We start from the raw sequence: 12,655 nt of genomic DNA on the forward strand, positions 1-12,655 counted from the left end.
TCAGCCATTGGTTCATAGTTCATGTGTTTCCATTCATTTGGCTATTTGTCCCTGTGCTTTATCCAACCTTGGTCTCAACAATTCTCGCTCATATAAACCCTCCTCATTCTTGCTAAATGGACTCCCAGAGCTCCACCCAGGGCCTAGCCATGGATCTCTGCATCCAGATCCCTCAGTCATTGGATGGGGTTTCTAGCACGACAATTAGGGTATTTGGCCATCCCATCACCAGAGTAGGTCAATTCGGGCTGTCTCTCGACCATTGCCAGCAGTCTATTGTGGGAGTATCTTTGTGGATTTCTGTGGGCCTCTCTAGCACTTTGCTTCTTCCTATTCTCATGTGGTCTTCATTTACCATGGTCTCCTATTCCTTGTTCTCCCTCTCTGCTCTTGATCCAGCTAGGATCTCCCGCTCCCCCAAGCTCTCTTTCCCTCGACCCTCGCCCTTCATTACCCCCACTCATGTCCAGGCTGTTCATGTAGATCTCTTCCATTTCTCCGTCATTGGGTGATCCCCGTGTCTTTCTTGGGGTCCTGTTTTCCAGGTAGCCTCCCTGGTGATGTAAGTAGCAGTCCAGTCATCCTTGTTCCACATCTAGTATCCTCCTATGAGTGAGTACATACCATGTTTGTCTTTCTGAGTCTGGGTTACCTCACTCAGGATGATTTTTTCTAGATCCATCCATTTGCCTGCAAACCTCATGATGTCATTGTTTTTCTCTGCTGAGTAGTAGTCCATGGTGTATATGAACCACATTTTATTTATCCATTCTTCAGTTGAAGGGCATCTAGGTTGTTTCCAGGTTCTGGCTATTACAAACAATGCTGATATGAACATAGCTGAGCAAGTGCTCTTGTGGTATGATTGAGCATTCCTTGGGTATATGCCCAAGAGTGGTATAGCTGGATCTTGGGGGAGATTGATTCCCAATTTTCTAAGAAAGCGCCATATTGATTTCCAAAGTGGTTGTATAAGCTTGCATTCCCACCAGCAGTGGAGGAGAGTTCCCCTAGCTCCACATCCTTTCCAGCATAAGGTGTCTTCAGTGTTTTTGATCTTAGCCATTCTGACAGGCGTAAGGTGGTATCTCAGAATTGTTTTGATTTGCATTTCCCTGATAATAAGGGATGTTGAGCAATTCCTTAAATGTCTTTCAGCCATTTGAGTTTCCTCTGTTGAGAATTCTCTGTTTAGTTCTATAGCCCATTTCTTAATTGGACTGTTGGGCATTTTGATGTCTAATTTCTTGAGTTCCTTATATATTCTGGATATCAGTCCTCTGTCAGATGTGGGGTTGGTGAAGACCGTTTCCCATTCTGTAGGCTGTTGCTTTGCCTTGTTGACCGTATCCTTTGCTCTACAAAAGCTTCTCAGTTTCAAGAGGTCCCATTGATTGATTGTTTCTCTCAGTGTCTGTGCTACTGGGGTTATATTTAGGAAGTGATCTCCTATGCCAATGTGTTCAAGACTACTTCCTACTTTCTCTTCTAGCAGGTTCAGAGTAGCTAGATTTATGTTGAGGTCCTTGATCCACTTGGACTTAAATTTTGTGCACAGTGATAGATATGGATCTATTTGCAGCCTGCTACATGTTGATATCGAGTTATGCCAGCACCATTTGTTGAAGATGCTTTCTTTTTTCCATTGTACACTTTTGGCTTCTTTGTCAAAAATTATATGTTCATAGGTGTGCGGATTAATGTCAGGGTCTTCAATTCAATTCCATTGGTCCACATGTCGGTTTTTATGCCAATACCAAGCTGTTTTTATTACTGTAGCTCTATAGTAGAGCTTGAAGTCAGGGATCGTGATGCCTCCAGAGTTTGTGTTATTGTACAGTATTCTTTTGGCTATCCTGGGTTTTTTGTTTTTCCATATGAAGTTGAGTATTATTCTTTCCAGGTCTGTGAAGAATTGTGTTGGTATTTTGATGGGGAGTGCACTGAATCTGTAGATTGCTTTTGGTAAAATTGCCATTTTTACTATGTTAGTCCTGCCTATCCATGAGCATGGGAGATCTTTCCATTTTCTGACATCTTCTTCAATTTCTTTTTTCAGGGACTTAAAGTTCTTGTCATATAGGTCCCTCATTTGCTTGGTTAGTGTTACCCCAAGATATTTTATGTCATTTGTGGCTATTATAAAGGGTGATGTATCTCTTGATTTCCTTCTCAGCCTCTTGTCAATTGTATATAGGAGGGCTACTGATTTTTTGAGTTGATCTTGTATCCTGCTATGTTGCTGAAGGTGGTTATAAGCTGTATCAGTTCCTTGGTTGAATCTTTGGTGTCACTCAAGTATACTATCATGTCATCTACAAATAGGGAAAGCGTGACTTCTTCCTTTCCAATTTGTATCCCCTTAATCTCCTTATGTTGTCTTATTGCTCTGGCTAGAACTTCAAGTATTATATTGAATAAGTATGAGGAGAGCAGACAGCCTTGCCTCGTTCCTGATTTTAGTGGAATTGATTTGAGTTTCTCTCCATTTAATTTGATATTGGCTGTTGGCTTGCTGTAAATTGCCTTTATTATGTTTAGGTATGTTCCCTGTATTCCTGATCTCTCCAAGATCTTTATCATGAAGGGGTGTTGGATTTTGTCAAATGCCTTTTCTGCACCTAGTGAGATGATCATGTGGCTTTTTTCTTTGAGTTTGTTTATATGGTGTATTACATTGACGGACTTTCGTATGTTGAACCACCCTTGCATCCCTGGGATGAAGCCTACTTGATTATGGTGGATAATTGTTTTGATGTGTTCTTGGAGTCTGTTTGCCAGTATTTTATTAAGTATTTTTGCACCAATGTTCAAGAGGGAGATCGGTCTGTAGTTCTCTTTCTTTGTTGTATCCTTGTTTGGTTTAGGAATCAAGGTAATTGTAGCCTCATAGAAGGAGTTTGGTAATGTTCCTTCTGTTTCTATTGTGTGGAACAATTTAGAGAGTATTGGTATTAACTCTTCTTTGGAGATCTGGTAGAATTCTGCACTGAAACCATTTGGTCCTGGGCTTTTTTTGCTTGGGAGACTTTTAATGACTGTTTCTGTTTCCTTAGGGGTTATTGGACTATTTCAATAGTTTATCTGGTCTTGATTTGACTTAGGTATGTGGTACCTATCCAGAAAATTATCCATTTCTTTTAGATATTCCAGTTTTGTGGAGAAGAGGTTTTTGAAGTATGACTTGATGATTCTCTGGATTTCCTCAATGTCTGTTGTTATGTCCCCCTTTTTATTTCTGATGTTGTTGATTTGGATGCTTCCTCTCTGTCTTTTGGTTAGTTTGGATAAGGGCTTGTCTATCTTGTAGATTTTCTCAAAGAACCAACTCTTTGTTTCACTAATATTTTGTATTGTTCTCTTTGTTTTTATTTTATTGATTTCAGCTCTCACTTTGATAATTTCCTGGCATCTATTCTTCCTGGGAGACTTTGCTTCTTCTTGTTCTGGAGCTTTCAGGTGTGCTGTTAAGTCACTAGTGTGAGATTTCTCCAACTTCTTTATGTGGGCATTTAGTGCTATGAATTTCCCTCTTAGCACTGCTTTCATAGTGTCCCATAAGTTTGGGTATGTGGTGTCTTCATTTTTGTTGATCTCTAGGAAGTCTTTAATTTCTTTCTTTATTTCTTCCTTAACCCATTGGTGATTCAGTTGAGCATTATTCAGTTTCCATGAGATTGTAGGTTTTCTGTAGTTTTTGTTGTTGTTGAAATCTAACTTTAAACCATGGTGGTCTGATAGAACACAGGAGGTTATTCCAATTGTTTTGTATCTGTTGAGATTTGCTTTGTGGCCAAGTATGTGGTCGATTTTAGAGAAGGTTCCATGGGGTGCTGAGAAGAAGGTATATTCTTTTTTTGTTGGGATGGAATGTTCTGTAGATATTGATTAAGTCCATTTGAGTCATGACATCAGTTAAGTCCTTTATTTCTCTGTTAAGTTTTGATTTGGGAGATCTGTCCAGTGGTGAAAGTGGGGTGTTGAGGTCTCCCACTATTAATGTGTGGGGTTTTATATGTGGTTTAAGCTTTAGTAATGTTTCTTTTACATACCTGGGTGCCCTTGTGTTTGGGGCAATAATGTTCAGAATTGAAACTTCATCTTGGTAGATCTTTCCTGTGATGAGTATGTAATGCCCTTCTTGATCTCTTTTGATTGATTTTAGTTTGAAGTCTCTTTTGCTGGATATCAGAATGGCTACACCTGCTTGTTTCTTAAGACCGTTTGATTGGAAAGTCTTTTCCCAGCCTTTTATTCTTAGGTAGTGTCTATCTTTGAATTTGAGATGTGTTTCTTGTATGCAGCAGAAAGATGGGTCCTGCTTTGGTGTCCATTCTGTAAGCCTATGTCTTTTTATAGGTGAATTAAGTCCATTGATATTAAAGGATAATTAATGACCAGTGATTGTTCATTCCTGTTATTTGTTGGTGGTAGTGTGCACACACATGTATTTTGTCAATGGACATTTAACTTTAATGAACAACAATTTATCTCAGAGAGAATGTAGGCAGTCATGCAACTATAAGAAATGGTTAATTGAAATCTTTCCTTGATTGAAGCACTGTCTTGTAGGTGGGATAGCAGAGATGATGCTGGATGAGAGGTGGAGACAGTAGGGTCCCATGGTTGAGACCCATCTTAGGACATTGTCTTAGTATACGTTCTATTGCTGACAGACATCATGACAGAAATCAATGCGGGGAGGATAGCGTTTTGTCACTTACATGTTCTGATCACAGTCCATTATTTAAGGAATCGGGTAAGGAATTCAAGCAGGAGTAAAGACAGAGAACATGGAGGGAAGCTGCTGTTGCCTTGCTCTTCGTGGTTCATTCAAACGAAGTTCTTATATGACTCAGGCCCAATTTCAAAGGAAGGAAGTGTGCACAGTGGGCTAGGATCCCATGTTAATCCTTAATCAAGAAAATGGGTCTCACAATCTGTCACCAACAGCAAAACCACAAGCTTAGTTTCAGCTGCTCAACACATTAACCCTCTTTGTTAGTGAGCCATCTTTTCTGGGGAAATGGATGGATGAGGAAAAGATTATATTGAGTAAGAAATTCCAGATCCAGAAAGGCTGATGTCATTAGTTCTTTATATCTTCTGTTCTTAGCTCCCAGTCATCAGATGTGAATATATAATATGGAGGAACAGATATTGGAGGGCTTACTTAGCAGGACTTGACACTTATCCTTTTATTTGAAGCTTTACTGTCAGGAAGAGGCTACCAAGAAGGACTGATTCCTAGGTTTCTATTTGTTTTGTGACATTTGGCTCTTGGGGAGGGGCATAGTTAGCAGAAGCTGAACTCTAATTCTGTGTTGCAGGAAATCCCTAGTAGAACCAGACACAGCAAACACTGTATGAGGGTTTTGGTTACAGGGGAAGGGACAGGTATCTACATCTAGATACCTGTGTGGGGTTTGGTTGAATGGAAGGATATCTAGCAGTAACTGACACCTCATTGTGAATGAGAGAGAGAGAGAGAGAGAGAGAGAGAGAGAAAGAGAGAGAGAGAGAGAGAGAGAGAGAGAGAGAGAGTGTGTGTGTGTGTGTGTGTGTGTGTGTGTGTGTGTGTGTGTGTGAGAGAGAGAGAGAGAGAGAGAGAGAGAGAGAGAGAGAGAGAGAGAGAGAGAGAGAGAGAGACTATTGCTATGGCGGCAGTAGGGGAGAAAATACCTAGCAAGTAGCAAGACCTGGTACACAGACATATATGTATATTTGAGACTTTGTACAGAATGTGGTACTGAACAGGTCCTAAACTTTAGTCATGTGGAAGGCTTGGATTTAAGGTTGTATAACTAGCAGAAATGACTCAAAGTTGTATGTACTCATGCATTCATATGTGTGTTTGTGTGTGTGTGGCTTTGACTGAAGGGGAGATATACCTGGCAGGTGCCCTCTGAGATAGTATATTTGTGATTTACAAAAGGATATTTATTAAAATAACATAGTCAAGAGACAACAGAGGAGAACATCTTGGTGGCCAAAGAACTAACTGGGTCTCTTGTGGACTGCACTGTCCTCTCATTTCTTTGTGGCTTACACATGGATTCAGGGCTCACAATGGAGTGGGCATGGAGCAGGAAAACAGTGCTCTCAGTGCCTGGGAAATTCTCTTCTTCATCAGCTTCCAGCCCCTGAGTGACATGGATCCAGTTGTTGTAGGTTCATCTTGGGGCTGGTCATTGGATGTGTTGGGCCCCATGAATGATTCCTCTGTGGAGAAGCCTATGTTCAGAAACCATGTGTGTGTTCAATCCGGGGCTGATTCACCTGAGGAGAGATCACCAGGCAGGTTCTCCACAGAATTCCTGTTGACTGCAATGTGTCCTGCAGCACTGTTGATGACATTAGCCATCGGGACATCTGCTTGTGGGACAGTTTCATCTGAACAGGGCTTTTTCTCCTGGCTTGAGTATCTATTGAGCATGGTGTATCTTGCGTCTCTTCCCATCTCCCATACTTGTTGGAAAGGCAGGTTCACTGGCTCTTCTCTTCAAGGGGAGAAGGGGCCAAAGAGCACCTACAGGGTTGCCATTTAAGCAGGGATCCTGATTCTGCTGATGGCTGTTCCCACAGCTCAGTTTGTATTTGAGGATATTGAAGGTTGCCGTTAAGTTATTTAGTTTCTTGTGTTTCAGAGATGATACAATCTCCTCATGGGTATAGCCCATGGTGCACATGGTCTCCATGATCTTGGGAAGGATTTCCTTAGTTGCAGGTGCTGCATGTTCTTTGATGTTGCCCAGCCATGGTCTTTCCTGGAGCTGACATATTGTTATTCTGTACTTGCTGGGGACCATGAGTAATTGTTCAATGAGAATGATGCAGGGTTTTGACAAGTGGTAGGGAATGGGATACTTTGTGGTGGTGATGACCCTGTACATACCATCAAAGGTGGTTTCTTCATATGGAAATTGTCCTGTGACCAGTACATGTAGGAGGACTCCCAAGCTCCACATATCTACCGCCAATCCATCATAGGGTTTCCTTGCCAAAATCTCTGGAGCCAAATAGAGCAAGGAGCCACAGACTCCCTCCAACATCTGCCCCTCTGCCAGCTGTCTGGCCATACCAAAGTCACAAAGCTTGACATTGCCAGCTTCGTCAATAAGGATATTTTCCAATTTAATATCACGATGGGCAATTCGTTTATGGTGGAGAAAATGAACCCCTGAAACGACCTGTTGGAATATTGGTCTAACCTCATCCTCCACTAGAAAATGCCTCTCCCCGAGGAACACAAACAGATCCTTTCCTGGAACATATTCCATGATCAGGTAAGTTATTGTACTTGTGTCAATAACATGAAAGAAATGAACTATGTTTCTGTGTTCCACAGATTGAAGTATCTCTACTTCAGTGTTGATGCGAGCCAGGGAATTCTTTTCCTTCTCCAGGACCTTGACAGCCACCTGTGTATGTGTAGAAAGGTGGCAGGCAAGCTTCACCTCCCCAAATCCACCAAAGCCTAGAGATGTTAAGATCCTGAAATCCTTTTCAAGGATGTTTTCTTCCAAACGGCTGGCCATGATGTTCAACTCCATTTCAATCACTTTATCTTGTTGGCAATTCCTGAACTAACAATACCTGAAACAAAAATAAATGCATTTTCAGAATGGATGTTTAGTGCTATGAATTCTGTCATGGAATGTGGGACATCCCAAACAATCTAATGATGCAGGTCAAGGACATAGAAACACTAGAAGAACACAACCTCCAAGCACTAGATGAGGAATCATAGTAAAGGTCAAAGATGGAATTGCTGATTTATATGTGCAAAGGAAAAGACTGAGATCAGAGATAGAATGACTTGGTCATTTTTCAAGAATATATCAAAATGAAAAATCCTGGCCCAAACTGATCAAGAGATTGAAGATACAAACTTACAGGAGAAAAAAAGAGAGGTTATGTCCTAAAAACTACAGTCCAGAGGATCTTTCACGTTTGTTTCAACTCCTAGACCCCAGAAAATTAGAAAATATGAAAGGAATTCATAGATGTGTATGACTATTAAAATAAGATAAAAGAAAAACAGTTAAGACTCGAGTCATAAGCCACAGGTGTGGCTGGTAACAAAAATGGCTTCAAGCCAAGTAGAGCCCAGGCTTCTTGGATTCCCAGAATCTCTCAAAACTTTGGAGAAGAACGAACACTGTGTTGGGAACTTGCTGGTCAACCTGGCACAAATTAGAGTCCTCAGAGAGGAAGGGACCTCAGTTGATGACATGACTCCATGAGATCCAGCTGTCTGGCATTTTCTCAACTAGTGACCAATGGGGGAGGCACTTGTCCATTGTGAGTGGTGCTATCCTTGGGCTGGTGGTCCTGGGTTCTACAAAAAGCAGGCTGAGTAAGCCAGGGGCAGCAATCAGGTAAGCAGCACCCTTCCATGGCCTCTGCATCAGCTCCTGCCTCCGGAAGCCTGCTCTGTTTGAGTTGCTGTCTTGACTTTGTTTGGAGATGAACAACCATCTTGGAAGTATAAGCTGAATAAACCTTTTCCTTCCCAACTTTATTTTTCTGTGTTTTTTGTTTGTTTGTTTATTGTTTCGTCATGGATAGCTTTTTTTTTTCAGCAAAAGAAACCCCAATTAAGACAAACACCAATGTTACAGAAAAGACTCATGAAAAAGAAAGCTAAGGAACGGTATTCAAACTGATCTCAGTGCTGGTATTACCCTGAGCCCACAACCAAATAAGCTCAATGAATAAAGAAAGTACAAACAGCTTTCCTTGATGAATATAGATTGGAAAATCATTAATGAAAGTCTTTGATACTTCACATCCATCTCAGCAACACACTAAAGAGCCCCTCATTCACAATCAAAATGGCCTCACCCAGGAGCATGAGAAGTAAAATTAGTAACAATCAAATTGGAAAACATCATAACGAGTAAGGAGACTGTGGAGAATGGTCCACACTCAGCACCATGACTAGTGTTCTCTTGTGTTATAAGGAAAAAGCTAAAACTAGATGTAGTTTTATGTGAGACAAGGCAGGTCCACAAACAGAAATAGGATATATGTTGTCTTCTTTGGGTCATGAGGAAGGAGGAGGAGGCTGAGCTCTAGTAAAAGTCATAGTATCAGTCACAAAGCTGTGGTAGGGGTACTGAAATAGTGCAGGGCAATATGATCAAGGTGAAGTACAGGCATATATGGAAAAGTTTTGTAGTACAAAATCTAGTAGGTCTTTTTACAAAAGTCCTGGAGCCAGATTTTGGGGTAAATGCGGAAAGATCAGAGAGATAAAGGAACAAACCACTGCCAAGTCTTAGCTCTAAGACTCCTCAGCCTGAAAAGCTTTAGTTCCTGTCTCCTCATACCTTCTATACTTTTCTCTTCCCAGCTATCACTTCCTTCCTAGTGCTGGAATTAAAGACATAGGTGCTTCCCAAGCAAAGGCATGAGCTCCCAAGTGCTGGGATTAAAGGTGTGCCCCAGAATTTCCTGGCTCTGTTTCTCTCCTAGACTGATTTAATCTCATGTAGTTCAGGGTGGCTTTGCACTGACAGAGATCCAGACAGATCTCTGCCTCCTGTGTAGCTGGAGTTTTCCTGCCTGGCCCACAGTCAGGATAAATCTCTCTCACCTGCCAGTCCCACAGCCGCTCAGACCTGACCAAGTAAACACAGAGACTTATACTGGTTACAAACTGTATGGCCGTGGCAGGCTTCTTGCTAACTGTTCTTACAGCTTAAATTAATCCATTTCCATAAATCTATACCTTGCCACATGGCTCGTGGCTTACCGGCATCTTCACATGCTGTTTCTCATCGTGGCAGCTGGCAGTGTCTGACTCAGCCTTCCACTTCCCAGCTTTATTCTCCTCCTTGTCCCACCTACACTTCCTGCCTAGCCAATGGCCAGTCAGTGTTTTATTTATTGACTAATTAGCAACACATTTGCCATACAGAACATCCCACAGCACTCCTGAGTGCAAAGAGTAAAGGTATGTGCCACCATTGCTTGGTCTCTATTTTTAATCTAGTGGCTTTTTCTCTTCTCTCATCTTCAAGCAAATTTTATTAGGGTACACAATATATCATCACATGGTATAAATGAATTGAGTATATGTGACATATACTTAAATATGTTTATATACAGGGAAAAAGAATCAAAATGGAAGTAAGAGACTTAATTTTCAAAAATGAAATAGGATAACAATTAATGAAGAATGGGACAATACAGGCACAAATTAACCTTAGAACAAAAACCAACATTATAAATATAAATATCAAACAGCAAACATAAATCCCAGGAAGCAAAACCAACAAAATGGGCAACATCCTCACTATATTGAGGTCCAATTGATTAGAGAACTCCAAATCTATCAGGACCATTGTTCCATTCTCCATGCTGTGTAGGCATTCAACAGTGACTCCAATGTACAAGCACAAGGCCCAGCTGCAGGCAGTGCCCCTTATGGACTAGTATCTAGTATTCTTCATACTGCCTCTTTGCAATTTTACCATAAGCAACCAGCCAATCATGACTTGTCAGATTGTTTATTCTCAGCTTCTATACCATAACAGAGTCCCTGTTATTTTTTACCATGACTGTGATCAAGTCCCACTTAAGAATCAATTCCTGGGACAAAGGGATTATTGCACTCACACTTTCAACAGACCTAGAAACCAAAGGTCTGGGAACATCTAGTTCCTTATAGAGCTGGGTTGTTAGGTGTCTTGTGACATTGCATTAGGAGTTCTCTATCCACCAGTGACTTACTCCTAGAAAGCTTCACCTCTGTGGCTTCCACAACTCTCCAAGCAGCACTAGCTACTGGACACCAAGCGCTCAAAAGGCCTGAGATAAGGTTAACAAAACCACTGTGGTAGTTTGCATGAGAAATGTCCCTACAGTCTGGGCATTTGACCATCAGGTTTTGGCCTATTTGGGGAACATAAGGTGGTATAGCCATGGAGTGGTCAATAACAACAGAGTAACTTAGACAATGATTCAATTTCCCTCTTCCTCTTTCTCTCTGGAGTTTATTGGAATTACTTACAGGCTACAGTCCAGCTAACTCAACAATGGTTGACTTGAACTGAAAGTTGATGAATCCAGGAGAGGCTTGGTCCACAAATCTGGATTTCTTGACTGGTCTTCAGTATATGCTGAATCCCAAAGAAGTAGGACCGAATTCCACTGAAGGAATGGGCTTGGTAACAAGGCAAGGGCAAGGGAGAAATGAGCAAAAGCCTCCTTCTTCCATGTCCTTATATACTCTTCCTGCAGAAGGTGTGGCCAGAATTAAAGGTGTGTCTTCTTGCCTCAAGATCTGGATTAAAGGTGTGTGTCTTAACACCTAGAGATCCTCCTTAAAGATAGGTGTTTCCCTGCTCTTGATCCAGAAGAAACCAAGCAAAACATAATCTCTCACAGGTGTGTCCTCCATTTCTGGATTGTAGTTCATTCCATATGCAGTCAAGTTGACAACCAAAAATAGCCTTCACAGTGGCAGAAGTCTATCACTGGGATTGTCCTTGAGATTAAGGTCAATAACTAGCCTAGCCTTCTCCATTAGCTCTCTCTGCTTCCTGATTTAATTTGAAGATTTTAGGCTCTCACCTTTGCACTCAGACCTTAAGGACATTGGAAAACTGCATAGTGACACACAGTATATTTTTGTGCCCAATAAGCTTTACATGCAAATATTCAATGTAATTAGTCATTGGTCTGTTTTCTTTTTTTATCTTTTGTTTTGGAGAGAGGGTTTGTCTTTGTAACAGCTCTGGTTTTCCTGGAACTCCATTTGTAAACCAGGTTGCCCTTGAACTCCACAGAGATCTGCCTGCCTCTGCCTTGAGAATGTTGGGATTAAAGCCCAGATCCACCACTACCTGGTATTTTTTGGTTTTCTTTTTTTTTTTTAACCATAAATACAGGACTGTGGTGATATTTTATCTGTGTCCCCCAATAAATTTTATCTGAGGATCAGAGGAAAAAGCCAGCCACTATATTAGACATAGTATTCAGGGAATGATAGCACATGCCTTTAATCCTATCACTAAGGAGTCAGGGATCTGTCTGGATCACTGTGAGTTCAAGGCCACACTGGGAACAGAGCCAGAAGTGATTGCACATGCCTTAATTTCCAACACTATTGAACCATAAAGGTCTGGAGGTCTGTACAGACAGACAGAAAGTGACAGAGCTGGGCATGAAGAGGAAGTGATGTATCTGGGCAGAGGGAGGAAATGAGTTAGCAGAAGAAAAAGGAATATAGGTGTGTGTATACAGGAAGTGGTCTCTTTGGAAGCAGAGGGTGGTTGAGTTTGTCTTGCGGCTTGTCGTTTTCCTCTGAACTCTCAGCTTTAACCCCAATTTCTGGCTCTGTGTTTTGTATTAATAAGACCATTTATTAATTTGCCTACACTGGATCACCTCTTGGATTCATCTTGGATATCCTGCTATTGCCCAGACTCAGTGTGAACTTGTAGTCAGGCTGGGCTTTGGGTTGGTGGTTAGTGGGCTGTGGTGGAAAGTTCCTTGTTAATTCCTGGCTGCTAAACAAACTTTCCTTGATGTTGTCTTCCTCAAGGCTTGCCAGGCTCTACCTTTATGCTTGTAGTCTGCAGGAAGTGCCACTGTCCTACCCCACCCCCTGCTACCACCAGGTAGTTCTCCCAGCAGTTCAAGC

General features: G+C 41.5%; 1 protein-coding gene across 1 annotated transcript; it reads right to left on the bottom strand.

Moving 5' to 3' along the window:
* Positions 1-6,425: 6,425 nt before the first annotated feature.
* Positions 6,426-7,538, bottom strand: LOC128114650 (putative sperm motility kinase W). Its single transcript, XM_052744815.1, has one exon. It carries the CDS (start codon positions 7,536-7,538, stop codon positions 6,426-6,428), a length of 1,113 nt encoding a protein of 370 aa, XP_052600775.1.
* Between the last annotated feature and the right edge of the window lie 5,117 nt (positions 7,539-12,655).

This window comes from Peromyscus californicus, unplaced genomic scaffold, assembly GCF_007827085.1.
Source record: "Peromyscus californicus insignis strain IS unplaced genomic scaffold, ASM782708v3 Scaffold_19__1_contigs__length_69161282, whole genome shotgun sequence".
In the NCBI taxonomy this organism is placed as follows: Eukaryota; Metazoa; Chordata; class Mammalia; order Rodentia; family Cricetidae; genus Peromyscus; species Peromyscus californicus.